The 19,273-nt window shown below is 50.5% G+C and overlaps 1 protein-coding gene across 2 annotated transcripts in view; it reads right to left on the bottom strand.

Annotated features, from left to right (window-relative positions):
* LOC119956772 (cytochrome c oxidase subunit 5A, mitochondrial-like) overlaps window positions 1-19,273 on the bottom strand; it is a 67,808-nt gene that overhangs the window by 8,814 nt on the left and 39,721 nt on the right. The window contains exon 1 of one of the 2 annotated variants that reach the window (XM_038784166.1): window positions 5,987-6,207. The exons of the other annotated variant lie outside the window; for it this stretch is intronic. Coding sequence (XP_038640094.1) covers window positions 5,987-6,074 — 88 coding nt within the window. The 5' untranslated portion in view covers window positions 6,075-6,207. Of the gene's footprint in view, window positions 1-5,986; window positions 6,208-19,273 lie in introns of those variants that run through there. 2 annotated transcript variants of the gene reach the window in all.

The following is a 19,273-nucleotide window of genomic DNA, read 5'->3' as shown; positions in this document are numbered from 1 at the left end:
TAACTGACAAGGTGGAAGTGCTGTCATAATGGGCCAAATTCTACTGAAGTGATCAGGAGTACTTTCACTTCCGGCTGAAAAGGACAGGTAAAAAAAGCATTCTGGGTATTAATGAACAAATACAGCCTTTGAAAATGAAGGTTAACCTATCCATTCCTACCGCATAATTAAAATAACTTGACTACCATATCACATTTCAGAGGACCATATCACATTTCAGCCTCCGTGTACTGCTTTGCATGTACCATAAAGCCACTGTTCCACCCAAGGTAAATGCCTGGGCTGCAACTGCCGAACTAGATACCCATGTTGGAATATCAACAAGGCCCAAGAATCTTAAGGAACAATCTGCGTATACACAGCACCTTTAACAAGAGTTAAACGTTCATCACAGGAGCACTTGACAGAATTTTACATCCAGTCACATGAAACAGGTATTAGGTGGAGTGCAAGGAGACTGGTTTTAAGGAAGTTCATACAGGAGGAATATGGGGCTAATGGCAAGCGGTTAAACTAGGGAATGTGCAAGAGGCCAGCACTGGGGGAGGGCAGAGATCTCGGAGGGCCATTGAGTTGGAAGGGGTCATGGAGATTGGGGAGGGCAGAGGCCACGGAGGATCTTAAAAGCACGAGAATCTGAAAATCAACTTGCAGGAGTTGAAAAGCGGCAGCCTTGGCAAGGGGATTATCAGTAATTCTGTCGAGGGTCAAATAAGGCGACATGGTTGCAGAGACGCTGCAGCGCATCCATCCATACATTGTAGGTACCGCTTAAAGGTCATGCCTATCCGAGCTGTCACATAAGCAGGAAATAAACAATAGCGTTCTGTTAAAAAAAGAACCAGGGGCATGAAAATGTTGAATACGAGTCAAAACATGTTCAGGTAACAGTAAACCAAAACGGCAACTTTCATTAGAATGGAATGGAGGAAACGTGGGCAGAAACCAATGATGGGGGGAGGGGAGCAACCCAATTGTGATTGCTTCTAGACACAGCTAGATCAAAACCAGGAAGTCATTTCCGCCACTCATTCATTGTACTCCAAGTTCAACAGATTCAACAGTGGGCACAGGAGTTAAGAGGAGCTTCCATGTACTGACCGTCGACACAGCTTTTACCTGATTAAGTGGACAGTGATTATGTCAGGCAAGTTTGTAAAGGAACCAAAGCAAATTGAAAAAGGCATGCCATTTTGGAAGTAATGGTAAGGTTTCCGGCCAATACAATGCAGAGCTGTCATTGAACCACGTCAATCAGAGGATTGTCCAAACATTGCCTCCAACGCTTAAAAAACATAGATCTGCAGCTATTGGAGTTGTCTTGCAGGCAGCAGGGAGTTAGTTTCATTTTGAAAGCTCCGCTACAGGAAGCTGAGCAACTTTAAACTAACCTCGACCTGTTTTTACAAGGTGCCCATTTCGCAATTAATCATTGACAGAGCCAAGCCCATAAACAGCTTCCCAGAACTGGACACGGATCCCTTAAATCAGAATCGAACACAAAAGACAAATAGCCGAAAGGTTTCAACCCTACCAAGTCCAGTTTGCTTAAAGCTTCAATACCTCCTGGCCAATTCAGAAGACCACACAAAAATAAACTCTTCGCCAGACCACGTTTGGCAACAAGTTGTGACACTGGTACGTGGTGGTCCACAAGAAAATATGAACTTACAACCACACTCGCAATAAAATGTGTGCATATTATCTTGTTTCTCTGGCCATCACGACGTGATGTCAAATGGGAGCAAATGGAACATGTCTGTCGAGTGTACCCAGTGACAGCATCAAGAGCAACCACCATATTGACCCAGCTTCAGAAGAGTGATCTCTCTGCCCCTTTTGATATGGTATTCAGTGAGCAATCCGCTGGTGTTGCAGGGTTCGAAGGTTATCAGAGAACCCTCGTATTTCTTGAACTAAACCAAGGGCTGGAAGCTGATAACACCATTGGCTCATTTCAATGGTAATTTATGGAAACCAATGGAACCAAAACTGCAGTTCTACGTTTGTCTCTACCCCACTAAAACTCAACGATTCAGACAGGCAACAACAAAGATCAGCTACCCTGTTCAATATGTCGAAGCCACCTGAGAACACCAGCACATTTCTCACAATGAGCCAGCCTGCGATTTTAGAGCCATTTATAGCTATGCACTCCAGGCTCAGACTATCAGGAATGGATTTGCTTTCAGAAATAATTTCAGTGCTTAAATTCAAGTTTTTAAAGCCATTGATTCAGGCATTATTTCAAAACCGTTTCCTACAATGCACTAGCTCATCTTCAAAGAACATTCATAATAGAAAAACTCAATTTATACTTTGATTTCAACTGACCAGCTCAAGATGGTTAATCATGTGATTCAACCATTTCCTTTCAAACAATTGACAGTACCTTGTAGCTTTCTCCCCTCTCAAAAGGGTCCAGGAAAATAAACTCTCCAGTCACTTGGTAATCAACTGAGCAGCACACAAGTGTAACAAAATGAATATACTATCAAATGACTGACTGCCCTCGACAGTGAGGGCGCAGTTGGCAGAGTGCAGCAATAAGGAGCTCGAGCGAATCGGGAGTCAATGGGATTTGGGCAGGAAATTCTCCACTGGTTGAAGTTAAACCTAACACAAAGTAAGATGGCTGTGGTTGCTGCAGGCCAATTATCTCACTTCCAGGACATCACTAAAGGAGCTCCTCGGCGAAATGTCTGAGGCCCAACCAGCTTCAGCTGCTTCTTCGAATGACTTTCCTTCTGTCATAAAGTTAGAAGTGGGGATGTTCACTGATGACTGCACAATGTTCAGCAATATTCGTGACTCTGCAGATACTGAAGCAGCCCTTGTCCAAAAGCAGCAAGATCTGGGCAACGTCCAGGCCTGGGCAGACAAGTGCCAGGCAATGACCATGTCCCACAAAAGAGAATCTAATCATCGCTGCTTGACGTTACCTTTGCTGAAGGCCCAACAATCAACATTATGGAGAGAAACTAATCTGGACTAGCTATCTTAAATACTGCTACGACAAGAGTAGGCTGGAGGCAAGCCCCCTAACTCACCCCGATTCTCGAAACGTGTCCAACATCTATCTACAAGGCACAAGTCAGGAGCATGATGGAACATTCTCCACTTGCCTGGATGAGCACAGCCCCAACACCCAAGGAGAGTGTAGCCCATTTGACTGTCACCCTATCCACAAACATTCACTCCCTCAACCATGGGCACACAGGGGTAGCCCTGTGTACCATCAGCAAGATACATCGAAGCACATTTTGACAAGTTTGCTCCAAATCAGTTCCTGCAACATCTGCAACCAGACCTTCCTAACTAGGTTTATGCAAATGACCTTCATTGCACATCCAATAATTCAACCAATAATCAGATAAATCAAATTGCTTTAAAAATGCACCAAATACCTGTTTCTGCAATGGATGTTGGGTGGGTGGGGCATCCAATCAATTATTAAATAGTTACAGAAAATAATTAAGACAAGGAGTCAGACCAAATCTGAAATAAGTGCATGTAAAAAGTGGCATAACATGTGATTTTGCAGCGAAGACAGTATGTAAATCTCCAGTCGTTTTGCACCCTGCACGTATTCCTATTGCAATTTAATTATTGAGAAATGCAGTTGGCTGACGGGTGAAACCTTAACCACAGAAGGGGGTTGCATTTTATCTCAAACTTCTGCGAACACAGGAGGAAGTGACTGCAATGCACCCAGAGGGGACAAAGTGAGGGATTTTAATGGGATGGGTCTGTGCCGCCTCTTCCAGCACCCCGCAAGCCCCCCCCCCCCCCCACTCCCTCAGAACACCCCATTCTCCTGCACTTCCTCACAGCCCCCCTCTTCCTTCTTCACTGCCTAAGCCCCCTCCTCCACGTCCACGACGTCCCCTTCTCCTCCACTCCCGCAGCCCCCCTCCTCCTCCACTCCCACAGCCCCTTCTCCAATCACAAACGCCCCTCCTCCACTCCCATAACACTCCCTCAGAGCAACCCCCTCCTGCACTCCGTACAGCACCCCTCCATCCCCTCAGTGCCCCTCCTGCACTCCCTGAGCACCCCCTCCTCCACCCACTCACAGCTCCCCTCCATCATAGCCCACCTCCTCCTCCAGTCCCTCAGAGCCCCCTCCCCCTCCTCCTCTCCCACAGCCCCCCTCCTCGGCTCCCAGCCCCCCTCCTCGGCTCCCAGCCCCCCTCCATTCCCTCAGCCACATCCTCCACTCCCTCACAGCCCCCTCCTCTTCCCTCACAACCCCCCTCCATCATAGCCTACCTCCTCCTCCAGTCCCTCAGAGCCCCCATCCTCCACTCCCTCGCATCCCCCCTCCACTCCCTCGCATCCCCCTCCATTCCCTCAGCCACATCCTCCACTCCCTCACAGCCCCCTCCTCTTCCCTCACAACCCCCCTCCACTCCCTCACGTCCCCCCTCCACTCCCTCAGTCACGTCCTCCACTCCCTCCCAGCCCCCCTCCTCCTCCTCCCTCACCGCCCCATCTCCTCTTCCCTTACAACCCTCTCCACTCCCTCAGTCCCCTCTCCACTCCCTCACAGCCACCCCTCCACTCCCTCACAGCCACCCCTCCACTCCCTCACAGCCACCCCTCCACTCCTCCACTCCCTCACAGCCACCCCTCCACTCCCTCACAGCCACCCCTCCACTCCCTCACAGCCACCCCTCCTCCTCCCTCCCAGCCCCCTCCCTCACCGCCCCCATCTCCTCTTCCCTCACAGCCACCCCTCCGCTCCCTCACAGCCACCCCTCCGCTCCCTCACAGCCACCCCTCCGCTCCCTCACAGCCACCCCTCCGCTCCCTCACAGCCACCCCTCCGCTCCCTCACAGCCACCCCTCCGCTCCCTCACAGCCACCCCTCCGCTCCCTCACAGCCACCCCTCCTCCTCCCTCCCAGCCCCCTCCCTCACCGCCCCCATCTCCTCTTCCCTCACAGCCACCCCTCCGCTCCCTCACAGCCACCCCTCCGCTCCCTCACAGCCACCCCTCCGCTCCCTCACAGCCACCCCTCCGCTCCCTCACAGCCACCCCTCCGCTCCCTCACAGCCACCCCTCCGCTCCCTCACAGCCACCCCTCCGCTCCCTCACAGCCACCCCTCCGCTCCCTCACAGCCACCCCTCCGCTCCCTCACAGCCACCCCTCCGCTCCCTCACAGCCACCCCTCCGCTCCCTCACAGCCACCCCTCCGCTCCCTCACAGCCACCCCTCCGCTCCCTCACAGCCACCCCTCCACTCCCTCACAGCCACCCCTCCACTCCCTCACAGCCACCCCTCCACTCCTCCACTCCCTCACAGCCACCCCTCCACTCCCTCACAGCCACCCCTCCTCCTCCCTCCCAGCCCCCTCCCTCACCGCCCCCATCTCCTCTTCCCTCACAGCCACCCCTCCGCTCCCTCACAGCCACCCCTCCGCTCCCTCACAGCCACCCCTCCGCTCCCTCACAGCCACCCCTCCGCTCCCTCACAGCCACCCCTCCGCTCCCTCACAGCCACCCCTCCGCTCCCTCACAGCCACCCCTCCGCTCCCTCACAGCCACCCCTCCGCTCCCTCACAGCCACCCCTCCCCTCCCTCACAGCCACCCCTCCCCTCCCTCACAGCCACCCCTCCGCTCCCTCACAGCCACCCCTCCGCTCCCTCACAGCCACCCCTCCACTCCTCCACTCCCTCACAGCCACCCCTCCACTCCCTCACAGCCACCCCTCCACTCCCTCACAGCCACCCCTCCACTCCCACAATGTCACTAGGCCCGGAGCCTGCCTCGAGTAGCGGGCGGGTCATTGCAAGGGCACGGGGTTTTTTTGCCGGACGGGCCGCGGGAGAGCGGAGGAGGAAGCCGCCGCCGCTGGCCTCCCCTGGCCGCCCGGGGAGGGGGTTATACCCCGGTTAAAGCCGGGCCCGGGGAGAGAGAGGCAGCGCCGGGGGAGGGAGAGAGGCAGCGCCGAGGGAAGGCGGGAGGCCGGTTTGACTTTACCCGCTGCTGGGTGCCCTCGCCGGGCCGCCGTTGTCCGCCTCCACGCTGCCAGGCCGGTGCCGCTGTACCGGAGCGCCGCTCGGAACATGCCGCCGGGATATGTGTGCGGGTGGGTGGCTGAGAGTCTGAGAGAGAAGCTCCGCCGGCACCAGAGAGAGAAGAGGGAGGGCTGCGCCGCTGTGTCACGTCCACCGACGTCACCGCGTATCCGCCGCCGAACCCGTCACGTCCCCTATCGTCGCCGCGTCACGTCCAAAACGTCACCGCGTATCCGCCGACGCGCCACGCACGGACATGCGCACTGCCACCGAATTGACCGGTTCCACTCTGCGGCGTCGCCATCTTTGATACTGGCGCCAGTCACCTGCCCTGGCTGGGTGGCATGTTGTGTTAACATAGAAAAATACAGCACAGAACAGGCCCTTCGGCCCACGATGTTGTGCTGAACTTTTGTCTTAATTAATCTACACCCCATCATTCTACCATAATCCATGTACCTATCCAATAGACGCTTGAAGGTCCCTAATGTTTCCGGCTCAACTACTTCCATAGGCAGTGCATTCCATGCCCCCACTACTCTCTGGGTAAATAACCTACCTCTGACATCCCCCCTATATATTCCACCATTTATCTTAAATTTATGTTCCCTTATAATGGTTTGTTACACCCGGGGAACAAGTCTCTGACTGTCTAATTTATCTATTCCCCTAATCATCTTATAAACCTCTTATCAAGTCGCCCCTCATCGTTCTAATGAGAAAAGACCGAGCACCCTCAACCTTTCCTCGTGAGACCTATGTGGGGGCAATGGGTGTGTGGCCCTCCTTCACCTAATCTTTTTATTGCCACCAGTACACCAACATTTAAAACTGCAATGAAATAACTGTGAAAAGCCACTCTTTTTAAAGATAATAAATTTAGATCATAGAATTTACAGTGCAGAAATGAAAATGAAAATGAAAATCGCTTATTGTCACAAGTAGGCTTTAAATGAAGTTACTGTGAAAAGCCCCCAAGTCGCCACATTCCGGCACCTGTTCGGGGAGGCTGGTACGGGAATTGAACCGTGCTGCTGGCCTGCCTTGGTCAGCTTTAAAAGCCAGCGATTTATCCCTGTGCTAAACCAGCCCCTGAAGGAGGCCATTCGGCCCCTCGAATCTGCACCGCACCCATACTTCTTACCTATCCCCCTAATTCAACAACCAATTACTTATCCAATACTTATCCAATAGCCCCAACTAACCTTTTTGGACTCTAAGGGCAACTTAGCATGGCCAGTCCACCTAACCTGCACATCTTTGGACTGTGGGAGGAAACCGGAGCACCCGTAGGAAACCCACGCAGACACGGGGAGAAAGTGCAAACTCCGCACTGGCAGTGACCCGAGCTGGGAATCAAAATTGGGACCTTGGAGCTGTGAAGCAACTGCGCTAACCATTATGCTACCACGCTGCCCATATTAGAGTACCCAATTATTTTACTCCCGATTAAGACCATATGACCATAAGACATAGGAGCAGAATTAGGCCACTTGGCCCATCGAGTCTGCTCCGCCATTCAATCATGGCTGATATTTTTCTCATCCCCATTCTCCTGCCTTCTTCCCATAACCCCTGATCCCTTTATTAATGAAGAACTTATCCAACTCTATCTTAAAGACACTCAGTGAATTGGTCTCCACAGCCTTCTGCGGCAAAGCGTTCCACAGATTCACCACCCTCTGGCTGAAAAAAATCCTCCTCATCTCTGCTTTAAAGGATTGTCCCTTTAATCTGAGATGGTGTCTTCTGGTTCTAGTTTTTCCTACAAGTGGAAACATCCTCTCCACATCCATTCTATCCAGGCCTCGCAGTATCTTGTACGTTTCAATAAGATCCCCTCTCATCCTTCTGAACTCCAACGAGTACAGACCCAGAGTCTTCAAACGTTCCTCATACGACAAGTTCTGCATTCCAGGGATCATTCTTGTGAACCTCCTCTGGACCCTTTCCAAGGCCAGCACATCCTTCCTTAGATATGAGACCCAAAACTGCTCACAATACTCCAAATGGGGTCTGACCAGAGCCTTATACAGCCTCAGAAGTACATCCCTGGTCTTGTATTCTAGCCCTCTTGACATGAATGCTAACATTGCATTTGCCATCTTAACCTGCACATTAACCTTAAGAGGATCGTGAACAAGGACTCCCAAGTCCCTTTGTGCTTCTGCTTTCTGCAGCATTTCCCTATTTAGAATATAGTCTATGCCTTGATTCCTCCTTCCAAAGTGCATAACCTCACACTTTAGCACATTGTATTTCATTTGCCACTTCATTGCCCACTCTCCTAGCTTGTCCAAGTCCTTCTGCAGCCCCCTTGCTTCCTCAATACCACCTGTCCCTCTACAGATCTTTGTATCATCTGCAAACTTAGCAACGGTGCCTTCAGTACCTTCTTCCAGATCATTAATGTATGTAAAAAGTTGTGGTCCCAGCACAGACCCCTGAGGTGCACCACTAGTCACCGGCTGCCATCCTGAAAAAGACTCCTTTATCCCCACTCTTTGCCTTCTGCCAGTCAGCCAATCCTCCATCCATGCCAAGACCTTACCCTGAACACCATGAGCTCTTAACTTATTTAACGGTCTTCTGTGCGGCACCTTGTCAAAGGCCTTCTGGAAATCTAAATAAATCACGTCCACAGATTCTCCTTTGTCTAACTTGTTTGTTACCTCCTCAAAGAACTCTAAACAGATTTGTTAGACATGACCTTCCTTTGACAAAGCCATGCTGACTCAGTCCAATTTTACCATGCATTTCTAAGTGCTTTACTATCTCATCTTTAACAACAGACTGTAAAATCTTACCAATGATTGAAGTCAGGCTAACCGGCCTATAATTTCCCGTCTTCTGCCTCCCTCCCTTCTTAAACAGTGGTGTTACATTAGCCACCTTCCAGTCCTCTGGGATCCTTCCTGTCTCCAGTGATTCCTGAAAGATCATCACTAATGCCTCCACAATTTCCTTAGCTATCTCTTTTAGGATCCTGGGGTGTAGTCCATCTGGTCCAGGTGATCTAAAAAAAAGTTTCCCCAAAACCTTCTCCTTAGTAATGGTCACTGCACTCACCTCTACCCCCTGGTTCTCCTGGAGCTCTGGCATCCCACTGGTGTCTTCCACTGTGAAGACTGATGCAAAGTAACTATTCAGTTCGCCTGCCATTTCTTTGTTTCCTATTATTACTTCTCCAGCCACATTTTCTAGTGGTCCAATGTCTATTTTTTCCTCTCTCTTACCTTTTATATATTGAAAAAATCTCTTCCTATCTTTCTTTATATTACTAGCTTGCTTGCACTCGCACTTCATCTTCTCCCCCCTTATTGCTTTTTTAGTTGTCCTCTGCTCGCTTTTAAAGGCTCCCCAATCCTCTGGGTTCCCACTAATCCTCGCCACTTTGTATGCTTTTTCTTTAGCCTTTATGCTGTCCTTGACATCCCTAGTCAGCCATGGATGTCTTGTCCTCCCCTTAGCATGTTTCCTGCTCCTTGGGATGAATTTCTGTTGTGCCTCCCTAATAACCCCCAAAAACCCCTGCCATTGCTGTCCCACTGTCTTCCCTGCTAGGCTCCTTTTCCAATCAACTCTGGCCAGCTCCTCCCTCATGTCTTTGTAGTTACCCTTATTTAATTGTAAATACGTTACATCTGATTGCAGCTTCTGCCTCTCAAACTTAAAATTTAAACTTTACGGTAAATTCTATCATATTTTGGTCACTGCTCCCTCAGGGTTCCTTCACCTTAAGTTCCCTAATCAAGTCTGCCTCATTACACATCTCCAAATCCAGAATTGCCAGTTTCCTCATAGGCTCTGTCACAAGCTGCTCTAAAAAAAACATCTCTTAGACATTCCACAAATTCCTTTTCTTGGGATCCACTACCAACCTGATTTTCCCAGTCCATCTGCATATTTTAGTCCCCCATGATTATTGTAATATTGCCTTTTTTTACATGCCTTTACTATCTCCTGATTTATTTTCTGCCCCACATCCTGACTACTGCTCGGGGGCCTGTACATAACTCCCATCAGGGTCTTTTTACCTTTGCGATTCCTTAATTCTACCCACCGAGATTCTATGCCTTCTGATCCTATATCGCTCTTTGCTATCGATTTAACTTCATTCCTTGCTAACAATGCAACCCCGACCCCTTTGCCCATCTGCCTGTCCTTTCGATGGGACATATATCTTTGGATATTTAGATCCCAGCCCTGATCCCCTTGCAGCCACGTCCCTGTGATGCCCACAACATCGTACCGGCCAATTTCAATGTGCGCAACGAGCTCATTTACCTTGTTCCGTATACTGTGCGCATTTAGGTGCAACACCCTCATTCCTGCATTGGCCACCTCCCTTTTCACACTCTCCTCAGTTAAGGGGCCAATTCACCTACCCTGCAAAATTCTGTGCTGTGGGGGGGGGGGGGGGGGGGCATGTAGACGCTGGGAGGGCCTTGGGCGGCACGCTGGCGCAGTGGTTAGCATTGCTGCCTCACGACATATGGTTCATGTAGATATGATGACAGAAATAGGCCACAGAAATTGTATTAATATTGCATGTTTTATGTTTAGTAATTTTTGCGTCGATGTGGCTTGCAAAATATGCCTTTAATAAATTATCGATCATTAATTGCCACCTATTTGAATGGGAAAAGCAATTGCTGCACTTTCAGAACTGTTAAGTCAGAAAACATCCATACTTGGAGGTTTCCCCTTTGACAGCCACGAATCAAGGCTACACCATCTTTTATTTTCAAATTTTCAAAACAGACAAGAACTGTGGAAAAGGATTTTTCGGTTCCACCGACCTTCACTGCTTCTAGGATGCGGATTGAACTAGCTAGATCGTTTAATTTACAGCATGCTTGTGGTGAATGTACTTCATGTAATTCACACTGTATAGTTTTGTGTCCTTGTGGGCTCTGTCTGTGAGCCATTGCGCGGCTCTGCCCACAGTGGGAGATGAGGAGCTTGTACAGGGCTCCACCCTCGGCTCCGCCCATGGCCCCTCCCACTACCGGAAGTATAAAGTGCTGCAGCCTTGTGAGCCTGCCCTCAGTTCTTCTGGTCGCAGGCAGGCTCAGTTGTAAGTCTATTAAAACCACAGTTTACTTCCAATCGTGTCTTGAGTGAATTGATGGTCACATCAATGCTCTCAGGCCAGCATCAAGAATTTTGGGTTTTAGGTACAATATCGTAGCTGATAAGGGTGTTCATTCCTGTCAAATAAAACAGACATTTATTCGAGCAGAATGGTTTGAGAAAAGCTCACTGACGTACATTGGTTCCCGGTTAAGTGACGCCTCAATTTTGAAGTTCTCGTCCTCTATTTGAAATCCCTCTGAGGCCTTGCCTCTCTCCATCTCAGTAATCTCATCCAGCCCTGCAATCCTTTGAGACGTCTGTGTTGCTCCAGTTTTGTCCTCTTCCATATCCCCAGTTTTCATCATTCCAACAATAGGGGGGCCCGGTGGCACAGCGGTCCTAAGACCTGGAATTCCCTTCCTAAACCACTTCACATGCCCACCTCTCTGTCTGTCTTGAAGTTGCTCCTTAAAAAACTACCTCTTTTGGCTATCTCCCTGTCCGAACATGTGCCTCAGTGACAAATTTTGGCAGATAACTCTCCTGTGACCTGGTGCCACAGTGGTTAGCTCTGCTGCCTCACAGTGCCAGGGACCCGGATTCAAATCCAGCCTGTGTGGAGTTTGCACGTTCTCCCCGTGTCTGCGTAGATTTCATCCGGGGGCTCCGGTTTCCTCCCACAGTCCAAAGCTGGGCAGGTTAGGTGGATTGGCCACGCTAAATTGACCCTTAGTGTCCAAAGGTACACAGGTTAGGTGGGGTTATGGGGATAGGGCGGGGTGTGGGCCAGGGTAGGGTGCTCATTCGGAGAGTGGTGGCAACTCAATGGGCTGAATGGCTTCCTGCATTATAAGGATTCTATGGTTCAATGAGCCGCTTGCATATTTTACTCAGTTGTAGGCGTTACACGATACAAGTTGTTTTTGTTGCAGTGATTGCTATTTTATGTGAAATGACAGGTAGTGGAAACTAAGGACCCAACATGTGCTGGATTTGGGGATTTTACAGATTTTGTGGGGCGTAGGCATATTACTTATAATACGTACGTTAAAGTAAAATAAAGTTCCAGATAACAGCCTCCTCCCATTGTGCTCTCACATCGTTAGAGTTGGTGAGCCGCTGAGGCTCCACGGGATCCCTGCATCTCCTATACCATTTAAATCACTGCACAACATCACAATTAATGACCCCCGCAGCACCCTCTCCATCAACGAGGTTGGCGGCGCCACAGGGAATGTCGGAAAGATCTGTTTTGCAAAATTCCGAACTTGTAGATATCTGGATGCATCAGAGCCCAAATTTCCCCCAGAACCCCTCCAAACTCGCAAACCGTCCCTCCAAAAACAGATCCCCCATTCCTTCCAACTCCTTCTCTTCCCAACCCCCCCCCCCCCCACCCCCGGACGTGGCATTCAACCTCCCAGGCTCAAACATACGCGTGCAGATCGGAGCCAGCCTCGATACTGCCCCCAATTTAAAATGTTGCCGAAATTGTCTCCATATCTTCGGGGTGGAGGCAACCACTGGATTCGCCGAGTATTTCACCAGAGAGAATGGGAGTGACGCCTTCGCTAGCGTGCCCTCAACCCTGACCCCCTGCATGATTTTAACTCCATCCGTACCCTTGCAGCCGCTGGACCCCCTACACCACCCCGCAACATCTTGTAGCCATCTGGGATGGCCACTTCCAGAATACAAAATGGATGATCGCAATGAATGTAGGGAAATATGGACAATGTTAAGAAAGCAGGCAGGCACAGAGCCTGTATGCGTATTGAGAAGGCAACTCCCAGACGAGACTGAAACTGTAGGTCAATTAACATATTGATGGCCCATCTCCGGGAACAAAGGAAAGACCCTCAAGCAACCGATCTAGCTCCAGACACCCCGGCGCCAGTTCCCCAAACTGAAAGCGTAAACAAAGCAAGGCCAATGGCCATCTAGGACACGCCCAGCCATCAGGGCACCCACATCTTTATTGGCCAAGATCAATACCAGTGATCAAGATACGGCCTAATTAAGCGGGGCCAAGTTCAAGGCCCGCCCAAAAGCACGCGAAACCCCTTCGGGTATAAGAAGAAGCCCCCAAGAAAGGATCGTTCTCTTGGACTCGGCTCTCGAAGCGGAGAGACCCGTCCACCAGCTGCACCAGAAGCAGTAAATCCAAGGTCAACGCTCGCTATCAGACGGACGACCTTAGCTGTTCTCCTGTTACCTCTTCGTACCCAACAGCCTCAGATCAGAACAACGGCCATTGTTCCTCTGACTGTATCGGTATCGAAAAATACCTGGCGACTCTAAAGCAAACATAATTAGGATTAAGGAAGGCGACCATATTGACCGCCATATTTAGAACCAGAGAAACAGAGCAACAATCTTCAAAACATTTGCTGCCCTGTAATTGTATATTAAGCTCGGAAATGCTAACCCCCTGACTGCCGTAGTTAGAATCCTCGCCACTTTGCCCAGCCAAATAAAGGACAAAATCAATTTCCCAACTCTCCTAAAAAAGGACTTTGGTACAAAAACCGGCAAACACTGGAATAGGAACAGAAATCTTGGTAAAAAAATTCATCTTGACCTACTGAATTCTATCCGCCATGGACCCATCCCGAGCCACCTAAATCCCCAGGTATCTGAAATAGGAACTCACTAAGCAGAACGGCAACACCCCCAGATTGGCTCCCCTCCCCACGGGGGGGAGTGTCCGGGAAACACTCGCTTTTCTCCAGGTTCATCTTGCACCCTGGAAAAGTCCCAAACATTTCACCAGCCATTAAATCGGCCACTGTAGGGATTAGGTCTGTCACATAAAGGAGAAGATCATTAGTGTACAGGGACAAACTGGGCAGGATTCTCTGTCCGTCTGCGACCGTTTTCTGGTGCGGCGTGCTCCCGTCGGCAGCGGGATTCTCCGTCCCGGCAGCCGGCCAATGGGATTTCCCATTGTGGGCACCCCCACGCCTTCAAGAAATCCGCGGGCGTGAGCGCGCTGCCGGCGAAGGGGAGGATCCCGCCGACGGAGAATCCAGCCCCCTAGGTTCCACCCCCTCATCATTCCCCTCCACCTATCTGAAGCCCGCAGGGCAATGGCTTATGTTTCTGTTACCATCGCAAACAAGAGGGTGAATGTAGGGCTCCTTCCCCTGTTCAACTGAAAATATCGTGTGTGGACACTGGCTTTCAGTGCTTTACATAACAACTGTACCACACGACACAAATTGAGGCCCTATCCCAAACTTCTCCAGCACCGCAAACAGATACCCCCGTTCGACCGCATCAAAAGCCTTCTCGGCACTCAGTACAACAATGGCCTCCTGCTCCATCTCCTCCGATGGAGACAACACCACATTTAACAAGTGCCGCACATTAGACGATCGCCGATCCTTAATGAACCCCGTCTGATCCTCCCTAATAAAATGAGAGAGACACTCCTCCAACCTTAGCGCTAGCATCCTGGCCAATATCGTAGCCATGATGTGGATTTGCCGGCGTTGGACTGGGGTGAGCACAGTAAGAAGTCTTCCAACAGCAGGTTAAAGTCCAACAGGTTTATTTCAAATCACCAGCTTTCAGAGCACTGCTCCTTCCTCAGGTGAGTGAAGAGGTGGGTTCCAGAAACACATATATAGGCAAAGTCAATGATGCAAGATGATGCTTTGAATGCGAGTCTTTGCAGGTAATTTCCACTCTAACTCTTGAAGTAAATGCAAGCCGTTTTACTGTAAGCAATAAACCATTTCTGTATTATTTTGAAAGTTAATTTGTTTACACGTTACTTCTCTTGAAGTCCTTTTGCTGGCCGGACTTTATTGAGAATAGATTTCAGTTTCTCTCAATTGTTATCAAATAGAGGCAATAAAGTTTCTTGTTTGCATCTGAGAAGTTTAACTCCAATGTCTACTGAGTTTTAGTGTCGCAAGACTTCACTAATTCCGCATGGTAGATCTCATCAGTCACTGGCTGTGTGGTGTTGGCACATTCGCCCTGTGTTTGCGTGGGTTTCGCCTCCACAACCCAAAGATGTGCTGGGTAGGTGGATTGGTTACACAAAATTGGCTCTTAATTGGAAAAAAAATGAACTGGGTACTCTGAAAAAAAAATTTTTTTTAAAAATAGGAAAGCATGCCATATTCCTTTCCCCCTGAGAAAGATTAAATGATCTAATTTGCACATATGAAATGCCCCTTATTAAGTGTAGCTAATTTACAGATACAAAAGACACCGACCTATGCACTGTATTAAAACAATCCCTTCTGTCCTGGAGTTGCTGCAAATAGTTTCCATGCATCAACCCCAGCCCAGGGAAGATTTGTGACTTGCCCCAAATTGATAAGAAGCTTTTTAAAATTGCCTGCAGTTGCAGGCTCCTTTAAGGGGGGGGGGGGGACGATCATTCAAATGATCATGTGACACGATCAGCCAATCGGGTCATAGGGCATGGATCCCGTGGGGTTGTACGTGAGCTTCCGTGGGCTGAATCATCATCATAATTTTTAATGTCACAAGCAGGCTTACATTAAAACTGCAATGAAATTACTGTGGAAGGCCGCTAGTCGTCACATTCCGGCGCCTGTTCGGGTATCGATCCGGGAGCTGCAGAAGTTGGTAGCACGCCCTCGCACTCTGTACATAGTTGTTGTTATTCTGATAAATAGTTTGCTGTTGCTCAAACCTGGTGGTCGCCAATCTCTCAGATGTTACACTGCCTCGGAAAGCTTTTATGCAGTAGCTTAATCATGACTCTTCGCAACAGCTGAAGGTGCTTCACACGCAACGGCATGCTTTGCCTGTTGTCAGGACATGCACACAAAAGACTTCTATTTAAAGGGTGCCTTTCAAGGCATTCCAAAATGCTACACAGGCGATGATTAACTTTTTGACATACAGTGTCTCTTTTTTCCTAGCAAAGCCAGGGGCTAGTTTAGCTCACTGGGCTAAATCGCTAGCTTTTAAAGCAGGCCAGCAGCACGGTTCGATCGCCGGAATGTGGTGACTAGGGGCTTTTCACAGCAACTTCATTGAAGCCTACTCGTGACAATAAATCGATTTTCATTTTTCATTTTTTCATTTTCAAATAGACTGCCAATTAGAGCAAAAACGGGCATTTGTGTAGTGCCTATCGCACCCCCTGGATGTCTGTAAGTGCTTTACAGCCAACGAAGTACGTTTTGAAGTGTGGGCGCTGTTGTGATGTTGGAAACGCGACAGCCAAATTGCTCACAGCAAACTCCCCACAGACAGCAACGTGGCACCGAGCAGATCACCTGTTTTTGAAATGAAAAAATGAAAATCGCTTATTGTCACGAGTAGGCTTCAATGAAGTTACTGTGAAAAGCCCCTAGTCGCCACATTCCGGCACCTGTCCGGGGAGGCTGGTACGGGAATCGAACCGTGCTGCTGGCCTGCTTTAAAACCCAGCGATTTAGCCGAGTGAGCTAAACCAGCCCCTTTTTGTGATGTTGATTGAGGGATGAATGTTGGCCAGGACACCAAGCACAAAAATCTATCTGCTTGTAGATTTTCTCGGAATGGAATACCCCAATCCATCAGTGACTGCTTCTGCAGGTGAAGGTGGCAGGGTCAGGAATCACTTTACCTCCTACCGGTTGCGAATTCTCTCCTCTCGCAAACGTCTGCTAAAACCTCCGGTTAACCTGGAGAAACACCATGGGAGATCATGGCCAGTGTTGTTTCCTTCATTCAAGAGTATTTATGTTCCAATTTTCCTCCTGCACTAAGGGTATTTATGTGGGTGCTTTTTATTGTTGTCCTGGATAATATTTATCCCTCAGCCAGATCATTTTTGTCGAGCGAGTGGTTATGGGATATCACGGCTGCGAAATGGGGTCACGTGTCCGGAGCGCGGGAGTTCTCCCTGAAGCGCGGGAAGAGTACAAGCATGGTGTAGCTGCTCAGCTGGTCAATACATTGAACATAGAACATAGAACAGTACAGCACAGAACAGGCCCTTCGGCCCTCGATGTTGTGCCGAGCATTGTCCGAAACCAAGATCAAGCTATCCCACTCCCTGTCATTCTGGTGTGCTCCATGCGCCTATCCAATAACCGCTTGAAAGTTCCTCAAGTGTCCGACTCCACTATCACCGCAGGCAGTCCATTCCACACTCTAACCACTGTCTGAGTAAAGAACCTACCTCGGACATCCCTCCTAAATCTCCCACCCTGAATTTTATAGTTATGCCCCCTTGTAACAGCTACATCCACCCGAGGAAACGGTCTCTGAACGTCCACTCTATCTATCCCCCACATCATTTTATAAACCTCTATTAAGTCATATTGTTTGTTGCAAGTTCTTGGATTGGCAAAGTGTTTGAGACCATGACACGTCCACAATTGTCGTATTCATAGAATTTACAGTGCAGGAGGAGGCCATTCGGCACTGGCCCTTGGAAAGAGCACTCTACTTAAGCCCATGCCTCCACCCTATCCCTATAACCCAGTAACCCCACCCTAACCTTTTGGGCAGTCGGTAGGTGGTTCAGAACAACACCGACAACCGTGGGTTCGATTCCTGAGGTAGGCCTGGGACCTCACCCCACCCCCTGTGCACCCCCTGAAAAGAACTCTGGGAAATTGTGAGATTGTGAAAGGCGCTATATAAATGCAAGCCCTTTTGCTGTCTTGATGTCACATTATTGATCCTCTGCTTCAGTATTCATGAGTTGACAATTACCTTTTGATTGTGGCTAGTACAGTGCTTTCTGCTTGCTTTTGTATCTATCTTTGGGCGATATGGGGCGGGATTCTCCGACCCCCTCGCCGGGCCGGAGAATCGCCGGGGGATGGCGTGGAATCCCGCCCCTGCCAGCAGCCAGATTCTCCGGCACCGGGGTTTTGGTGGGGACGGGAATCGCGCCGGCCGGCGGCCGCTGGCAGCTGGCGAATCTCCGACCGCGGCGATTCTCCGGCCAGTGATGGGCCGAGCGGCCGCCCGTTTTAGGCTGGTCCCGCCGGCGTAAATTAGACAAGGCACTTACCGGCGGGACCCGGCTCTGAAGGCGACCTCCGGGATCCTCTGGGGGGGGGTGTGAGGGGGGAATCTGGCCTGGGGGGGGTGGGTGCCCCATGGTGGCCTGATCCGTGATCGGTGCCCATCGATCCGCGGGCGGGCCTGTGCCATGGCAGCACTCTTTCCCACCGCACCGGCTGCTGTGATCCTCCGCCATGGTCGGTGTGGAGACGAACCCCCCCCCCCCCCGCGCATGCGCTGGAATGACACTGGCACACGCTGGCGAACCCGCGCATGCGGCAACTCGCACCGGCCGGCGGAGGCCCTTCGGCGCCGGTTGGCGCGGCACCAGGCCCTCTGATGCCGGCGGGTATGGCACCAATCCAGCCGGCGCCGGCCAAGCCCCTGAAGGTGCGGAGGATTCCGCACCTTCCGGACGGCCTGACGGCGGAGTGGTTCCTGCCACTCCTTGGCGCCGGGACTGCCCGCCCCGCCGGCTAGGGGAGAATCCCGCCCACAGAATGCAGGACCGGAATTCTCTGGCTGTTCCCGCTGGCAGAACATCCCCGCCTGCAGGTTTCCGGGAGTGTGGGGTGCCTAAAATGGGAAACACACGGCTGGGGGAACGGAGGATCCAGCCCTATATCTTAAGCTTCTCTTCGCAAGATTTTTTTTTAACCTATTACAGAGCGTGTGAACGTCGCTGGCTGGGCCAGCATTTAACCCCCTAATTATCCATCCCTAATTGCTCTTAGAAGCTGGTGGTGAGCTGCCTGCTTGAATCACTGCAGTCCCTGAGGTGTAGGTACACCCACTGTGCTGTGAGGAATGGGAATCCAGGATTTTGGCACAGCCGCAGTGAAGGAACAGCGATAAAGCTCCAGAACAGGACGGTGTGTGGCTTCGAGGGGTGCTTGCAGGTGGTGCTGTTCCCCATGTATCTGCTGCTCTTTTTACATCGCACTTAGTGCAGATCGAGGCCACCTGGCCCATCGAGTCAGCACCGGCCCCTATAAGCCTATAAGGAGCATCCTCCTTCAGCCCACACCTCCACTCTATCCCCGCAACCCAGTAACCCCACCAAACCTTTTTTGGACACTAAGGGAAATTCATCATGGCCAATCCACCCAACCTGCACACCTTTGGACTGTGGGAGGAAACCGGAGCGCCCGGAGGAAACCCACGCAGACACGGGGAG

This window comes from Scyliorhinus canicula, chromosome 24, assembly GCF_902713615.1.
Source record: "Scyliorhinus canicula chromosome 24, sScyCan1.1, whole genome shotgun sequence".
Classification (NCBI taxonomy): Eukaryota; Metazoa; Chordata; class Chondrichthyes; order Carcharhiniformes; family Scyliorhinidae; genus Scyliorhinus; species Scyliorhinus canicula.
Note: the sequence above shows the minus strand (reverse complement) of the source record. Positions and strands in the feature narration are given on the sequence as shown.